At 42.0% G+C, this 18797-nt stretch overlaps 1 protein-coding gene and 1 pseudogene across 1 annotated transcript; both read left to right on the top strand.

The window, feature by feature from the left end:
- The first annotated feature begins 1251 nt into the window (after positions 1–1251).
- LOC117710327 (olfactory receptor 1f45-like) lies at positions 1252–12157 on the top strand (annotated as a pseudogene).
- On the top strand, positions 12022–18151 carry LOC117712000 (olfactory receptor 1f45-like). Its single transcript, XM_034507981.2, has 3 exons — positions 12022–12153; positions 13995–14991; positions 15408–18151. The coding sequence occupies exon 2, from the start codon at positions 13997–13999 to the stop codon at positions 14942–14944; it is 948 nt and encodes a 315-aa protein (XP_034363872.1). The 5' UTR covers positions 12022–12153; positions 13995–13996; the 3' UTR covers positions 14945–14991; positions 15408–18151.
- Positions 18152–18797: the final 646 nt, after the last annotated feature.

Here is an 18797-nt window from a genome sequence, read left to right as displayed (position 1 = left end):
ATGGTATGTGTGCATGGAGGTCAGAGGAAGGTTTGTGGGGAGTGATTCTTCACCCCCCCCACCAACATGTGAGTCTCAGAGATCAAATTCATACCTTCTGGTTCAGCAACAAATGACCTGATCCTCTGAGCCATCTTGTAGGCCCCAGGCCTCAGGGTCTTAACGCTCACAATATGATACACAGAATAGCAGCACACAGGAGCTTGCTGGGGTCAAAACCTTGGGCCTCACCTTTCTATTGCATCAGAACTTGTGAGCTTACAAGATCCACAGCAGAACTGAGTGGGTGCTTTACTCCAGCAATGAGCACTTAGTCCCCATTTCCTGGTCTGAATCCCGCGGCAGAGCTTCCCCACCCTCCTCCATTAGTGGAAGGAAACTTGTGGATTTTGATGACGACTGTTCTCATGGTTGAGAATATGAATCTTCACTCTCCTTGTTTCCTGGGTAATTTGTAGAGAGGGAAGCTAAATTTCCATTGTCATTATTTTTTTCAAGAAAATTACTTTTAAAAATGATTTGATTATATGAAGACTCTAATTAGAAAGGACTCCAGCATATATCATAAGGTTATAAAGTAGGTCTTTAAAAAAACCACAGACGCCTACTCCAAGGGAAGGATATGCTTTACTGGGGTAGAGCGATGGCTCAGCAGTTAAGAGCATTGGGTGCTCTTGCAAAAGATCCAGGTTGGCTCTCCGCACCCACATGGCAGCTTGCAATCATAACTCCAGTACCTGAGCATCTGTTGCCTTCTTCTGGCCCTACTAATGACCAGGGAAACACATGGTGCACAGACATCCATCCATGCAGACAAAACACTCATACACAAACAGATTAAAATAAAACAAATCTTAAAACATGTGTTTTATATCTTAAAAAAAGTATTCACAAGAGAAATGCTAACTCAGCCTTTTGTGTTTCCTGGGGAAACCCACAGCGAAATGCAAAAATCTTCTTCACTCTCTAGAAGCTTCTGGTTTTCGATGTCAGGAACAGATTTAACTGTTACAGAGATTAAAACAAAGAACTGGCTTTCTGTTTTTGGTCATTACTTTCTTAGTATAAATTAGTAAATAGAACCTTAATCCTGAAAGGTTAAGGGCTATTCAGAAGGAAGTCTAAGCATTTACCAGAGTGTACAGAACAAAGCTGACATGAGGTCTCTGATATTCAGTTTCATCAGCTTTATAATGGACACAGGGCATGGGATCAGGTATATAATACATATGATATGGGCCTCAGAGGACAATGAGGGTAAGTAGGACCCAGTACTGGGAACCCATCTCTGGTGACCACTTTGCCCTGGGAGACTGAGCAGAACCGGCCAGACGTCAAAGGTCTGAAAAGGAAGTCAGGCCAGTTGTCTTGCTTAAAGTTCATCAGCTGGATTTCTAGGAGAGGGAGGTTTGTGAGAGAAGTGGCTCCTGGCAGGGAGGACTCAAGGACAGGCACCTTAGAAGCCGGGTTTCCCTACTGTGAGAAGAAGCTGACAAAGTAGCAGGGGTCAAGGTAGGGTTCCACCTGCCTGGAAGAATGCTTCCCAAGCAAGAGCCCCACCTTTGCCAAGAGTTACTTTGAATCCTGCAGAGAGGTCCATGATTAACTTGGCTCTGAATCTTAGAAGCTTTCCTTAATTTCAGTATGACTGTCGAATGTCACCATGACTGCTTCCTTCAGAGAACTCAATCCAAGAATACACTTTGGCCTCGGGAGGTCTGGCCAGCAACTGACCAATGCAGAGGTGGATGCTTGGAGCCAACCATCAGACTGAGCTCAGGGAATCTGGTGGGGGTGCTGGTGGAAGGACTGGAGGAGTGGAGGGGGATTGCAACCCCATTGGAAGAGCAACATAGGCTGGCCTGACCACCCAGTTCTCCAAGAGACTAGACCACCAACCAAGGAGTGTACCTGGAGGGATCCATGGATCCAGATTCATATATAGCAGAGGATGGCCTTACCTGACAGCAATGAGAGGGGAGGCCCTTGGTCCCAGGGAGGTCTGATACCCCATTGTAGGGGGATGCTAGAGTGGTGGGGCTGGAAACTGTGTGTGTGTGTGGGAGCACCCTCATACAGACAAAGGGGAGAGGGGAGGGCAGATGTGGGATAGGGGGTTGGTGGAGGGGTAACCAGGAAGTGGGATATCATGGGATGGGAGGTTGGTGGAGGGGGTAACCAAGAAGTGGGATATCATTTGAGATATAAAAAAATGGAATGATTAAAATAAATAAATAAATATTAAAAAGAATACACTTTGGTAAACAGATATTCATGTATGATAGAATCGGTTTCATAAATGTGTTCTTGACAAAAGTAAACAAATACTGGATATATTATGGACTCATAGATGTATGAAATAATAAAAACTTGCAGGGCTGAGAACATGGCTCAGTTGGTAGAGCTCTTGTGGTACATCTATGAAGTCCTGGACTCCATTCTCAGTCCCATGTAAGTCAACTGTGGTGCTCTCCCCGATCCCCAAAGGCCTAGAGATGTAGAGACTGGAGAGTCAGCAGTTCTGGTCTGTCTGTGTGGTGAGTGTAAGAACAGCCTGTGAGATCCTGACTAAAAGGGTAGGAGAAAACAGCCTTTATAGCCTTTATAGCATGAAACTGCACTGTGTTCACTTCCTCCATCTTCTTATTTCTCCGATGGAAATACAACCCTCAGAAAAACAACATTGCATGTCCAGGTCCAAGTAACATCAGACCATTCTTGTCCTGAAGTGCTCCGTGTCCAGGGTACATGTGTATCTCTGATGAGGAGTTACAGGGACTCAACCCTGGTGGCCCTCAAAGTTGGCAACTTGGTTCACATTGCCCCCCATCCTCAAGGAACTCACAGTCCCCAGGGAGGGAGGATCTATTGCCTGCCATTCTTCTAAGTGACCTGAAAAAGCCCCTGTGTCTTACTAGATTTTCTCCAGTGAGAAAAAAGCTCCTTAGAAAAAAGTTCTAAGGCTGAGCGGTGACTTTTCATTATCCAGGTTTAAACAGGGAGTCAACAGAAACAAGGATTCTATAAAGGCATCGGGCAGAAAAGAAAGCAGAGGGCAAGAGGGTCTGGGGAAGTTAAGATGCCGCTATCTCAACAGCAAATGTTTTCACACAAGCACAGGCTTCCTATAAATTTCCCATCTTCCTTCCAAATGTAGAATTGAGTGCCACATCTAACTAATTTTCTTACTTTATTTAAGACAAAGAAATCTCTGAGCAGAATTCTGCACAGTGACAACTGTTCTGCGGTCACAAGGACATTCTGAGGCTGTGTTATAAGGTTATAGATAAACGATCAGGCTGGTCCATCACAGCCTAGAAGTACCAAGAACAGGGACAAGTCAAGAGGAACCTAAACCAATCTGAGTTGCATCAGTAGCACTGTCCTCAGCTGAAGGAACTGATGATATCCACGAGAAATATGGCTACATGGTTTTGTTTTGGGTTTTTCCTTCTGTTAAATGAAGCTATTTCTAACTTTCAGACTTTAATACAGATGAGCTGAGAAGATACACACCTGAGAAGAAGGTCAGCGAGCGACTCTCAGCTCATCTATAAGTGAGACATAATGAAACTGTGGAGGAAAGAAGAGGGACGAACTAAAAAGGGGCCTTAACTGTTTACATTGGCTAAGGATCATGGACTCCATGACTGGGGAGCACCGTTCACTTCTGATCCTCTGTCTCCACCTCTAGGGCCTCTTCATGAATTCTTTATATAATGTAATTATCAGAGGATCAATAAATAGTACATGAGAGAAATGTGCACACTAGATGTTCATTAAATATGAGATGTGACTAAAGCTCACACAATAAATATTATGGAGATTGGCCGGCTATGTGTTTCAGCAAAATGGACTCCACAGGATTATCTTAGCCTCTGAGAGTACAGCTCGGTGGCATAGCACGTGTGAGATGACCACCTTAGTTCCCAACATCTCCTCACACCAAGTTAGAATCTCTTTAGTACACAGAGCCTGATCAACTAAATCTTTTACTTTCAGCTACACTTTGTCCCCCAAGGGACACGAACTGAGAGAATTAGAGGATAGCCACAGAATTCCTCTTCCTGGGATTCTCTGGAAAGTCAGAGCAGGAAGAGGTTGTCTTTGGAACGTTCTTGGGCATGTACCTGGTCACTGTCTCTGGGAACCTCCTCCTCATCCTGGCCATCAGCTGTGACCCTCATCTCCACACACCTATGTACTTCTTCTTGGCCAGCCTCTCCAGTGTTGACATCTGCTTTTCCTCAGTCACTGTCCCCAAAGCTCTGGTGAACCACCTGTTGGGAAGCAAGTTCATTGTTTATATGGAGTGTATGACCCATCTTTTGTTTTTATTATTACATTCAGACATGGATGGCTTCCTCCTGAGTATGACGGCCATAGTGATCTTATCACTGCTATGTGGCCATCTGTCACCCTCTCCACTACACCATGATGATGAGGCCCAGACTCTGTGTTCTCCTGGTGGCCATATCATGGGTCATCACAAACCTGCATGCTCTCTTGCACACTCTCCTCATGGTTCGACTCACCTTCTGTTCCCACAATGCAGTGCGCCACTTCTTCTGTGACCCCTACCTGTTGCAGTAGTTTAGCTAAACCACTTTGTGCTCCCGATGTGTCGCATGTCCACACCTGCCCAAGAGCTATCTGGATTCACGAATGAAAGACACACACACACATGTGCACACACACACACGCCAGTTAATTTTGACATGCCTTGACCTACTCAAAGACTGGGCAGTTCTAATTCTCCACTTGGCTAGCATACATTTCCCTCCAGTACTCCTGGCTCAACACCTTCTAAATCTGCTTTATCTTTGCTACCCTATTACCTTCTGGGCAGCTCCCTAGTCTTTGCTGCCCAAGATGCTACTGGGCAGCCCTTCCCAAGGCCGTATTTCTTCTCACCTACATTTCAGATGATTTTCCTTCTGCAGCTCTAAATCAGATCTGTCTCATCTCCTTTTGAATCATCATGATTCTCCTCTTTCTCTCTCCCAGTCCCTAGTCTGCATAAATCTAAAGGTCCTGCCTCAGTCTCCCTGCCCAGCTACTGGCTGTTGGCTCTTTATTGATCTATCAAAAACCAATTGGAGACAAGAACCTTTAGTGTTTGGATTCCCAATTTGGGGGGCCGGATTAATTCAAAGCATTAGAACCAATCCCTAACACAAACCCTATCCCGAGGCTCTCTTTTTCTGATAACTTCATCAATGACATCACAGCCTTCACTGTGGGCGGGGTGACCTCCATCACACCATTCACATGTATCACTGTTTTGTATGCCTATATTCTCTCCAATGCACTGAAGTTCCTGTCTATTCAGGGAATAAGGAAAGCTCTGTCCATGTATGGGTCTCACCTCAGTCTCCCTCTTCTAAAAGTGATCTTGACCATCTATGTATTTGTAACCTTTATTCTCCTACTCAAAGACATTGTGGCCACTGTCATCTTAACAGTGGTATCACCATTGACCAATCCCTTCATCCACCTCCCTGGGAATCCTAACATGAAACAAACTATAAGAAAACTAACTATTAGAAGGTTAGTTTTGTCAAGATTTCTGAACTATACAATTTTAGAACTAAGATCAGAGATGCCCAGTTGGTCTAAGAGGTACACACTGCCATTTCTCTTGTTTATGTTATGTCATTCTGAGTATCCTTCGGAACTGGAGACTGACACGTATTCACAAACCATGATTGAATTATTGACTTATTTTGTAAGTTAGGGGCCAACCTTAACACAACCATATAATCTCTTTGTCTGTCTCTGTCTCTCTCTCCTATGTATCTTTTATCTATCATCTCTCAATATGTCTATCATCTATTTATATCTATTTATCATCTATTTATCTATAAATCTATCTATCATCTATATTTATTTATCAATATATCAGATATTTATCTCTATCTGTCTATCTATCTATCTATCTATCTATCTATCTATCTATCTATCTATCATCTATCTAAATGAGACTGAAACCCAGAAGAGTTATTCTACTGATATAATGTGATTCCCAGATGTATCTTTAACAGTGAGTCTAGCAACTGACACTGTGATTTGGGACTGTAAATGTCAGATGTCTATCAGCATTTAATGAAGTATGAATTTAGCTGTATCTAATCAAATATGATTAAACATTATGGAAACTAACCAGCTATTTGCTTCAACCAAGAAAACACCATAGGATTGATTAAAGTGAGTTAATTTTCAAACAACAGCAAAGGAAATTAGCATAAAATTTTTTCTTGAGAGCTGTTTATAATAGCTGAAGTTCCTATTCATTAAACCATATTACAATATGGTTGTAATCAAACTACAGAATGGTCAAAGGTTCTGTAGACTAGAAATGAAAGTCTGGACATAGCTGCAGGGGCAAAATGGTGGACCAGAAACTTCCAGTTGTTTATATCTTACCAAAAGCAGTCCCAGAAAACAACAATCATAATTATTTCAGAACTTTGAGTCTAGCTTGGCCAGTTATAACAACCAGGAAGTTCTTCATGAGGGATGATTTCACAGCTTTGTAAAGTACTAGCGTTCCCTATTCATCAGCTCCACTGTGCATGCAGGTGGGTTCCATTTCAGAGGGAGCCATGGAGTGTTTTTCTACCAAAATGTGCATCTGAGTGGTTTGGTTGATCTAACAGAACTCTGAGGGAATGGCAGAAGTGTACTTTCATTGCAGCCATTTAGGCTGTAGTGGCTCCTACAATGGCGTTTGTAGGAGATTTCAGGGTGATAGTGTATGAAATAAATCATTATGGCTCATTTTTCTGGGGAGCTGACAGAAGGCGGCTATCATCCTTGCAGCCATCTTGAGCCGTATACCCTGACAACAGATTTGATGACAATAGCCTAAAACAGCTGAGCACAGTCTGATAACATCTTGTTTTAGATACCCAGGATTTTCCCTTGGGTGTGTGAAATCTAAAGGTGTGTGACTTAAGGGCATGACTTAGAGATCAGATTTAGAGACAAGGCCTAAGGGCATGACTTAAAGGTGTGACTTAAAGGCATGGCTTAGCAGTGAGACATATAAAAGGTGAGAGGCAGACAGAAGAGTTTAGTACAACTTGGAGTAGGAATTAGGCATTGAGGAAGAATGATCATTAGGTATTAGGCACTAGGCACTTGGAGGAAGAACTTGGAATTAGACATCAGGCACTTAGCACTTGGAAGAAGTAACTTGGAACTTGGAGGCACTAGAGACTAGGAACTCAAGACTAGGGACTTGGAGAGAAGAAGAGAGACTGAAGAATAAAAGGGATTGAATCACACTCTGGTCTCCATTCTTCGCATCCGTCCTTACTCTCTCTCTTGCTGAACCCCGACCTTCGGACCTGAGCAGCCTGGGGAAGTGTGGGCTTTAACAATTTAGCCCCCAAGGCTTTTGGCAGTGTGGGTCCCAACATTGATAGAGCGGTCTGCAACATTTTGGTCCCCAAATGTGGGGCAGCTCGGGCCACAACACATTTTCAGTCAGGAATGTAGTTCATCAAAAAGTATAGATAATAGAAGACACTGGACACTTGTCTTTCCTAGCTAACAACTGGCACCTTTTTTACCTGAGTGCTTTTCAGTTCATCTCAGGGTTGCAGATAGTACTGAGCCCATAGATCAGAAAAGGAGGGACTATCAGGCCCTGGGAAGATGGGGAATCTGGAATGGGGGCTATGCTATAAGTGGAAGCATTGTATCACTCTAAAAACTCTAGACAATAAGGAAGGAATTCAGGGGACAAAGAAGTGTGATTAAGTATGAGAATGTCTATTACTGCTGCTATGTAATGCTTGCAGACAGGAGCATAGTATATCAGCCTTCTGAGAGGCTCTACCCAGCAGCTGACTGAGATAAATGCAGAAAACCACAGACAAACATTGGACGGAGATCAGGAACCCCTATGGAAGAGTTAGGGGAAGGCTTGAAGTCCCTCAAGGAGATGGCAACTCCACAAGAAGACCAATGGTGCCAACTAACATGGACCCCAGGGAGCTCCCAGAGACTGAGCCACCAACCAAAGAGCATACATGGGCTGGTCTGGGGCTGCCTTGTCTGGCCTCAGTGGGAGAAGATGTGCTTAATCCTGCGGACACTTGATGCACTAAAGTTGGGAGATCTGAAGTGGGAGGGATGCTACCTTCTCAGAGGCAGAGGGGAGAGAGCTGGGAGGGGGCAGCATTTGGGACATAAATTTAAAAAAATGTGAGAACCACTGTTTTGCACCAAATAGACATGCCAGGCTTTTTTTTTTTTGCCTTTTCTCTAAGCTGACATGTGATTCTTCCAAGGTAAAAAAACTAAACTATTCATTTTACTGCTCTGAGTCTCCCCCAGTACTCTCACTATGGAGCAAAGATCAGTGTTTCTAACACTTTAACTCTTCTCATGCCTTTTCTTTCTCTCTTTTGCCCAGGCATTGGAAGAGATGCCAGTCAAGTCACTGCTCAACCAGAGTCATAGGAATCAGAAACCTCAGGATTTCAAATAGCAAAAACGCCAAGTTAGAAAAAATATTTCACAAAAGTAAAACCTAGTCAGCTCTGCCATGCTCAAACAACTAAAATAAGAATGACTGTTAGGCTGGGCGGTGGTGGCACACTCCTTTGATTCCAGCACTTGGGAGGCAGAGGCAGGAGGATTTCTGAGTTCAAGGCCAGCCTGGTCTACAGAGTGAGTTCCAGGACAGCCAGGGCTACACAGAGAAGCCTTGTCTTGGAAAAAAAAGAAAAGAAAAAGAATGACTGTTAGGAATAATACAGTGTGTAACTGCATCCCAGAGACATTTGAAAGGGAATTCGAATTTTTTTTTGAAACAGTGCATCATGTAGCCCAGGCTGCCCTTGAACTTGCTTTGTAGCCAGAGATGACCCTGAACATATGGTTCTTCTACCTCTGCCTCTCTGGTTTTGAGGTTACAGGGAAGCTCCATCTGTTTTTTGTGGCTCTGTGCATCAGACCCAGGCCTTTGCTCATGCACAAAGGCAAGCACTCAGAAAGCTAGGAGTATTATTCCCATCTCTACTGTGATGAGCTTGACAAATTAGAGGAAAAGGTAAAATTCCAAGGAAAAAGAGAAACTTTAATAAAAAGTCTCCAACTAAATAAAAATAAACTCTTAGTCACTCAATTATTGAAATTTTAATTTTGTTTCTTCTAAAGTCAAAACCCCAGACCTGAATGATTCTGTTGGTGTTAATGTTGATATTTCACAAAGTGAGAAAACGCAGTAGCACAGAACTTTCCTACACATATACGAGGTCAGTGTAACCTTAGTACTGAAAATTTAAATGTTATAAGAAATCAAACCACACCACCAGCAGCATTAATATGGGCTAAAGAAAAGAAAAATGGAGCCTGTATCAGGGGCTCCATCATTAGAAGAACTAGTCAGTTACCAAACCTACCCATTGTAATAGATACTATGATGACCATAGGCACTGGTGCAGGAAAAGATAGTAGTAAGGGAAAATTAATGATTATAGAAATATGCAATACACTCCAAATCAAAAGACTCCTTTACCTAACAAAGAGCCTTTATCAAACACATAGAACTGGAACTAGGAATGTAGCTCACGGGCAGAGAGCTTGCCTAGCATACCTAAGGCTCTAGGTTCAATTCCCAGCACTGCAAAAGAAAAGACAACAGACCATCTAAACAACAGCAACAAAATACAGGGCTAAACTTATCTAAGATGAAAACTAAATGCTCCTCTCTGCATAAATGTGCTTCCAAGGGAGGGTAATACCCACAGCTCTGCTCCTACACATTGTTGAGTAGAAATATTAGCCAGTGCAATAAGGCAAGAGAAGATGAAAAAAATTAAAGTTTATCTTGTCTGTAGACAATGTGACTTCTTATAACACATTTTTTTTTTTATTCCACAAAGAAAAAAACAAACAGAAACTTTACCAAATATCTAATTCTGTAGTTACGAAGGTGTCCTGGTTTAGTTTCTGTTGCTGTGATAAACACCATGGTCAAAAGAAATTTGGAGATGAAAGCTTGTTTCATCTTGCAGGTCAGAGTCCATCAGCATAGGAAGCTAAAAAACAGAAAAGGAAGCAGAGGCCACAGAGATACGCCATCTTCTGGCTTGCTCAGCTTGCACAGGTCCATCTGACTAGAACTGGTATTGTCCATCGTACCTAAATCTATGGACAATTGGGGAAATGTCATACAAACATGATCACAGCCCTCTCGGATCTAGGCAATTCTTCTGTTGAGGTTTCCTTTTCCCAGGTGACTCTGGGTTGTGTCAAGTGGCAGCTGAACCAACTATTCCAGAAGGTAGCAGGATGGAAGTCAAAACCCAAAATTCATCATCTTGTTATACAGCAATGGTGAACAAGTGGAAATCCGCAGTTTCTTAAGTGATACATTAAAGTAGTATAAAATCACTTGAGTTGCCGTAGTGGCACGCACCTTTAATCTTCACTTGAGAAGCAGAAACAGGAGAATCTCTGGAGTTCAGGCCAGCCTGGTCTACATAGAAAGTTAAAGGGCAGCCAAGTCTAAACAGTGACACCCTGCCTCAAAAAAATAAGATAAAAAATTAAAATATGAAATCAAAGTTAATGCAAATAAAACCTATATCCTGAAAACAAACAAATAAAAGGAAACCTGAAAATGAAAATAAAAAAGAGAGAGAAAAACTTGAAAACCCCTTATCTACAGGAAACCACTGGCTTATCTAAAGAAATCATTGGCTTATCTACAGGAAAACACTGGTTCAGAAAAAAACACACAGGTTTCCCATGAGCCAAATCACTGTATTACACAGAAGAATTTATTTTTCAAGAGACCAGCAAACTGGTGTTACCCATTTCTGTGGAAATGAACTAAAATCACACAACTTGGAAAAGAACAGGACTGGGGTTTCCTATCACTAGGTCTCATGATTCAGTAGAAAATCACAGAAAGTTAAAGACATGTGAATCATGGGACATGCTGAGTTCACCTGTATGTCCACTCACATGTGACCAGTGGATGTGAGACAAAGTTTCCCAATCAATCCAACAGGAGAGTATAATTTTTCAACAAATAATTCTGATAATCAAATGACCATACTAAAAACACCCTACACAGCTCAGCTTCACGTTAAATTAAAAAATTAACTCTAAAATAGTTATTAAAAAAGTTAAAAGGATAATTTTCTAGGAGAAATAAATAGGAATACATTTTTGTAATCTTGGGTTAGGCAAACATTTTGTAGCAACAGCAACAAAAGTATGATTCAAAAACACTTTTTAAAAATTACCAACCACACCACACTTTAGTGTTATTTGAAATGTATCCTCTTCAAATATTTGCTTATGGAAATAGAGGGCTATGGGGGGAAGAGGGAGGGGTCTGTCAGCGGTGTGGAGGGAGGAACAAGGGAGGCTGATAGGGGAAGAAGACACACACACAGGATGTCATGTTTCCTCATGTGTGGATATAAATTCAAATATATGTGTACATGTATGTATGTATGTATGTATGTATGACCTTTGTATGTGTGTTTGAACATTATATGTATAACCTGAAAAGTTGATGAGGACAAATTGAGGGAGAGGGAATCAGCAAGGAGGTCAGATGGAGACACAGGGGATCATACGTGAGGTGAACATGAGCAAAGTGCAGTGATAATATTTAGTCATTCATATACATGTATGATGTATACATATACATATGCATGTACATACACACATACATATATATACATATGTAAACATGAAAATATCAGCCATTTAGTGAAAGCCATTATTTCACTTAAACTACTAAATTAGTAAAGCAAACAATTGAAAACCTTCCAGGGGAAAAGTGGAAAGAGCCTCTGCAGGCCTGTTTCCCGAGTCCAGAAAGAAACTAGGCACAATGAGCTCCAGAACATGTCCCTAATGAGGACTTCTGAGGACTCAACCCAAGGGGCACTCTAACTTGGCAGCAATTTTTATGAAAAGCGGGATCTCAAGGGATGGAGGATCTGCTTATTAGTTTCCAATCATTCAAATTTGACCAGAGCGAGAGCCATGTGTTTCTTTAGTGAGGAAGACACCTTCAGTTTTCAACCTCAACTGTGACTTCCTGTCTTCCAGGGTCAAGCACAGAGACAGTGGAGATGGGGACTCTGTGAAGAACCTGACAGCAGAGAGCAGCAGGTGAGAGGGCCTGGCAAGCAATGAGGGAGGGGCACCTTCACCTCCAACAGTGGATGGATTCACAGGATGCAAACGTGTGAAATGATATTGAGAAAAATAAAGATAGACCTACCTAGTTCCCCTGGATCTCACCAAGCTCAAGGGAGAAAAGGCCTATTCTCCTTATACACACACAGTCTCTTCTGTCAGGGTGCACTGTCTGCTGAGAGTACAGCAAAGACACATCCAGGGTGGAAACAGAAAAGCACCAACTGTTAAACCCCATGGCTATCAGTAGGCACAGCTAAGAGCTCAGAGACAAGGGTCCCACTTCTGTATACCCTTGCTTGGATATCTCCTGCATACAAAGCAGCCTTGTTTACCCTTTAATCTCCATGTTTGTGCTCACTGCTTGCCTTTGTTCATCCTCTTTACTGTCAGTTATATGACAGTGTCAGTGTCTCCAAGTCAAGCCACTTAGATATTCTGCCCAGCCCCACAGAGGGTCTTGGTTTGGACCAGAGCCCACTGACTAAGCAGACTTAATTTTATGGTCCAGGATCACAAACACTGATGCAGATGTGCTTGGTGTCTCAGAAAGTTAAACACTCACTCAGCTCACAAGAGATAATGCATGAAAGCAGAGTTAGCTCTCTCCTTCCATCTCATGGGTCCTCTGATTAAACTCAGCTCACTGAGTTCACTTGATGACAGGCACTTACACCCTCTGGGCCTTTTCCCTGGCCCTCATCCCTCACATTCTATGGTACATGTTAGCCACATTCCACTGGGAACGTTTTCCAATTTAAAAAAGATACTCTCCACCTCATCTCCGATCTGGGTTTTAATCCTGGGTCGATGATTTTGAATCTCAGCATTTTGGTAATTTCCCTGTTGCAACTCACACCACTCGTTGATTCATTAACCCAAAGTGTCTATACACTAGCCAGTCTTCTCAAAATGTTGATGTCAGGCACACCAGTGCACCCTGTGTCCCAGCAGGCAGGTTGTATCACACATGTCATCTCTTCTGTCTACTTTTTCCCCAGGATTTTGGTCACTGAGAGACCAGCTCCCCTCTCTTCACGTTTAAGCATCCTGAATCTTTACAGAGACAGCAGCCAAAGCTTCTTCTATCAACCCTCGCTGAGTGTGCTGCTTTCTCAGTCTTGGAGTTTAGTTTTAGATAGTCCACATGAATTTGCTCTTTTTCTCTTTGTAAATCTCTTTCTTCCAATAGAAAAAACAATCCAGTTGCTTCAGGTATCTGCCCTTCCTTCTGACTGAAGGAGGAAGAAGGCCTCTTAGCTCACCTCATCCCTGCAGCCGAGGCATGACAATGTAAGAGCTGCTAAGTTAGTTTGGTTAGTTTGGTTTCTTGGCTGCAAAGATTTCAGCTTCTGAGAAAATTGGCATAGTCGTGGCCATAAAATAAAATCTTCATAAAATCTTCAGGATTCTCATGTGGCATCAGATATAGGATTTACTTCTTGGTTAAAATTTCAATAAATGCTAGCTACTCAAAGTACAGTGTAAAGAAACAACAACATTTTGATAAATCACCTCATTGCCTCAAGCTTCTGTTGTTTCACCTATAAAGTGAGATATAATAGCACAGTTATTAGACCAAGGAAAGTTTTGCATGGGAAAGAACTTACATATGTAAACAGGAGTGAACAAGAGCACAGTCATTGTAATCAAAGTAAAGTTAACCAGACTCTTCTGTAAAATTACTCAGTTAAACCCCTCAGGTTTAGTAAATTCAAAACTAACAATTAAGCTCTTCCAAATTATATTGGTGATTTTTTTGATTATGTGTTGACATCTCTTCATATCTTGCAATGGAACTTTCTCCCTCACAGATATGGTAAGAGAGAACCAGTCAACAGCCATAGAATTCCTGCTCCTGGGACTTGCTGGGCAGTCAAAGCAAGAAAAGGTTGTCTTTGGGCTGTTCTTGTGGATGTACTTGATCACCGTCTCTGGGAACCTTCTCATCATCCTGGCCATCAGCTGTGACCCTCGTCTCCACACACCCATGTACTTCTTCTTGGCCAACCTCTCCAGTGTTGACATCTGCTTTTCCTCAGTCACCATCCCCAAGGCTCTGGTGAACCATGCGTTGGGAAGCAAGACCATCTCTTACACAGAATGTATGATCCAGATCTATTTCTTCATCACATTCATCAACATGGATGGCTTCCTCCTGAGTGTGATGGCCTATGACCGCTATGTGGCCATCTGTCACCCTCTCCACTACACCATGATGATGAGGCCCAGACTCTGTGTCCTCCTGGTGGCCATATCATGGGTCATCACAAACCTGCATGCTCTCTTGCACACTCTCCTCATGGTTCGACTCACCTTCTGTTCCCACAATGCAGTGCGCCACTTCTTCTGTGACCCCTATCCTATCCTGAAGCTCTCTTGTTCTGACACCTTCATCAATGACATCACAGCCTTCACTGTGGGTGGACTGACCTCTATCACACCATTCACATGTATCACTGTTTCATATGCCTATATTCTCTCCAATGTACTGAAGTTTCCATCTATTCAGGGGATAAGGAAAGCCTTGTCCACGTGTGGTTCTCACCTCACTGTGGTCTCCCTCTTCTATGGGGCGATCCTGGGGGTCTATATGCATCCCTCATCTACATATTCAGTACAGGACACTGTGGCCACTGCTTTTTTCACAGTGGTGACACCCATGGTCAATCCCTTTATCTACAGCCTGAGGAATCATGATGTCAAAGAAGCCCTAAGGAAACTCATGTGTAGGAGACTCATTTCTTTAAGATTTTACAACTAGATAATTTTAGAACAGAGAAGACTAATAATGAAGCAACTGAGTCTGAGGTAGGTATAATCTTCATGATTTTATTTCTTACTCATGTTATATGCTCATTCTATCATCTTTAAATGCAACATTGATGAATGGTCATAACTATAAAATCATGAATTTATTGCCTCTACATGGAACAAGTTCCATGACCCTTATTTTAGAGATAAACACAAATCTGGGGCTAAGGTGAGTGTGTTTTCTGACCTCATGTGACACCTCATTGTGCTTTGCATGGTTGTGTCTAACAGTATTAGGAGATGCTAGTAGACACAAGAACTTGAGACTGCAGATACCATCTGAGGGTCACATAAATTAAAGAAGTTTGCAAGTGATCTTTCCTGCATAGTGTTGAATAAAATGTATGGCAATACTTACTGAATAATTGTGATATGTTAAAGAATAGCTCTGCATTAATTTTGTTTTGAGACAGGGTCTTACCATGTAATCCTGGCTACCCTGGAACGTGTTATGTAAATGGGGCTGTTCTTAAACTCACAGAGATCCACCTGTATCTACCTTCTGAGTACTGAGACTTAAGATGTGTGCCACCATATCTGGTTTATCTTTGCATCATCTTATTTAAGTCTCACATCCTTGTGACAGCATGCTGCATACATTCCTGTCTACAGCTCAAGGAAATTGAAAAACAAAGAAATTGACCTGTGCAGGTCTATAAAAGCACTAATGATCCTGAGAAGTAGCCAAGACCTTATTGAAATAGAAACACAAACTACCAAACACCAAGAAGCATGAAGAAATTAGAAAGATGAGAGTGTCAGATTTTATTCCTGACACCAGCTTTGGGTGAAAGGATATGCAGCAGTCATTTCTGCAAGATCCTCAACTCTTGAACAGTCTGCTGTTAAGGACCAGTTCTGTCTCCTTTCCTGATTCTTTGGGGAACTGCATAATAAGCTAGTATGGATGTAGAGGTCTGAAAATATGTCCCAGGAACATTCTCTGGGTCCATGAATAACTTCCGAAGCTGGCACTTAAATCATTGTGAAGGAAACTGAGCATAGTTCCTACTTTAATCACCTCAAATGTTACTCAAGAAATGAATATCTTTTTGAATGTTTTTTCTGCAGTGTGCCAGGCATGGAGTGTAACTTTAATGTGCAATCTCTGTGATCACAGTCTTCAGATTTTGTGACATTCACCCAGATGTAATCCATCAGCATGCAGGGTAACAGCATGGAACTCTGACAAAGGCATTTGTATGTGGGGCTCTTCTAGATCAATAGCTTCCACCAAGAGGGGCTTTTGTTTCTGTGCCAGGACATCTGGATGCACCCTTAATTCACCATTTGGACTAGACTCTTTAGCAGCCACACGGAGCTCCCAGGGAAAAAGTTTGAACTCAGCTCATGAGTGCCAAGGTCAAGGCCAGCCCCTCCCATTTCCCTCGGCAATTCATTAAACACAAAACATGGGAAGAGCCAGGTGTGGTAGCCCATGCACGTGATCCCAATACATAGGGCACTGAGGCAGGAAGATGCAAGTTCAATACCAGTCTGAGCTCCAAGGCTTCAGTTTTTACCTTCAGGACTGGGAGGGGAAGAAGCTGTAACAAATAAAAGACCAGCAAAAATATCTGTCAGGAACATAAATGTTGATACTAAATTTTCATGAAAACATACTTGTATAATCTATTTTCATATACTACATTGTGTGTGTGTGTAAAACACTTTACAACCAATTCAGTGAGTATGTAAAAATTTTAGTTGATTTCAACAGAAAAGTTTAAAATTAGTGGGTTGGAAATCTCTGAAGGTCAATCTCCTGCCTCAGACAGAAGGTAAAACAGAAATCTCACACTAATTTGAAACTCTATATCGTGCTTAACAATGACCAAACCCTGCATCACTTCAGAGAAATGGCCATAGTTCTTTGGTTGGAGGATGGCCGGCATGAACTATCCACCTTTCTCCATTGCTCAGCCCTAATGTGTTTGTAGGGATAGCAGTCTGCATGCTCCAGAGGGGCTGGCTGGTATCACAGAGGGCTTTGGGAATGCTATTCTACAAAAGTCTGGGTTCAATGCTTTGGTTGGTCTGATGGATCCCTGAGATAAGGATATAGGTAACTACCTTGTCTCCCACACAGGGTGCAGAGACTCCCCTTTGTGAATAGCATTCATTCTGAGATTTAAAGAAACAGAAACATTTCCCTACATTTCTCCCTATTTGTAGCCAGGGCTATGTCAGTCCACTAGCTAACTGCAGAGAAGGTGAAAAGGGTCCTTCAAGAACTACATGTAGCCAGGCAGTGGTGGTGCATGCCTCTAATCCCAGCACTTGGGAGGCAGAAGCAGGCAGATTTCTTAGTTCGAGGCTAGCCTGGTCTACAGAGTGAGTTCCAGGACAACCAGGGCTATACAGAGAAATCCTGTCTCAAAAAACAAAACAAAACAAAAAACAACTACATGTAATTAAGGCTTCCATGCACACATGAAAACATGCACACATGCACACATGAACACATACACACATAGACATCAATGTTACACACAAGGGGCCTGATAGTCACCAATCAATAAACAAGTTTGAAAAATTGACAACTGGACAGGTCCACTCTAACAATATCAATGACCCCCAAAATTCCAGAGGGTTAGCCTAATACCACTAACACAATATAGTACTCAGACAGGTCTATTTTTGAGACAGGGTCTCGTCTGTAGACCAGGCTAGCCTGGAACTCACAGAACTCTTCCTTCTTCTGCTTCCCAAGTGCTTGGATTTAAAGGTATGTGTCACTGTGACGGGAAGAAATGGATCTTTAATAAAAATAATATTTTAATAAATCTTAAGTTAGCCTTACTACAAGTCAGTTGCTATAATTTCAAGATAGCTACCAAGAACGTAGCCCAAAAGTAAACAGAGCAAGAGAGGAAGAGAGGAAAAATGGCTACAAACAACTAAATTCCAAAAATGTTACATTGATGAAAGATATGATGAAAAAAACTATAAAATAAATACCCAATGGCACAAGGAAACAATTTCTGACAATTAACCACACTCAGTGCATGTGTATTAAACTCTCAGACTAAAGGCAGAAGTTTGGCTACTGGGTATATGATTCACCTGCTCCCCTCACTGGGCTGCCTTGTCTGGCCTCAGTGGGAGAAGATGTGCCTCCTCCTGCAAAAGCTTGATGTGCCAGGGTGGGGAGATGCTCAAGGGGGCGGGGAACCCACACTGTCAGAGAAGAAGGGGAAGAGGTGGGGAAGGGACTGTGTGGGAGGGGTATCAGGGCCTGGGGGCAGTGACCAGGATGTAGTGAACAAATAAACAAATTAATGGAAAAATATGGTTCACTTGAATATGTACGTGCAATTTGAGGGGCTCTTTAAAAAAATGGATCTAGAGTAAATTCTAACATGTTTACAATGGCCTTGAAAACAACTTTAAAATTTGGATAGTGTCTGGTGAAACTCTATCAGTGATTGGAAATTAAAGATTGAAACATATATGCCACACAAACGGCAAATTTACAAAAAAAAAAATGACATGGTTATGTTAACATAAGACAAAAATATACTTTGAGAAAGTATTTCCTAGCATAAAAAGAAAGTTTCTGTTCACAAGACAGTACAATTTAAAAATACATGTACACTCGAAGTTTAAGCTCAACATGCATGTGAAATAAAAATTAGCTGAAATAAAATTCTCCCAGGGATTGAACACATAAATCAGAAAGCAAGGGTAGGAAAGAGCTGAGGACATTACTAGTCAGTTTGACATCACTTAACATTAAACTATATTGTACTTTCAAGTGGACACAGGTCACTTGACAGTACCAGGCTCAGGGCTAGGGAGAT

Source organism: Arvicanthis niloticus, chromosome 6 (genome assembly GCF_011762505.2).
Source record: "Arvicanthis niloticus isolate mArvNil1 chromosome 6, mArvNil1.pat.X, whole genome shotgun sequence".
Lineage (NCBI taxonomy): Eukaryota > Metazoa > Chordata > Mammalia > Rodentia > Muridae > Arvicanthis > Arvicanthis niloticus.
The sequence above is the reverse complement of the archived record's forward strand: the minus strand, read 5'-3'. Positions and strand labels throughout refer to the sequence as shown.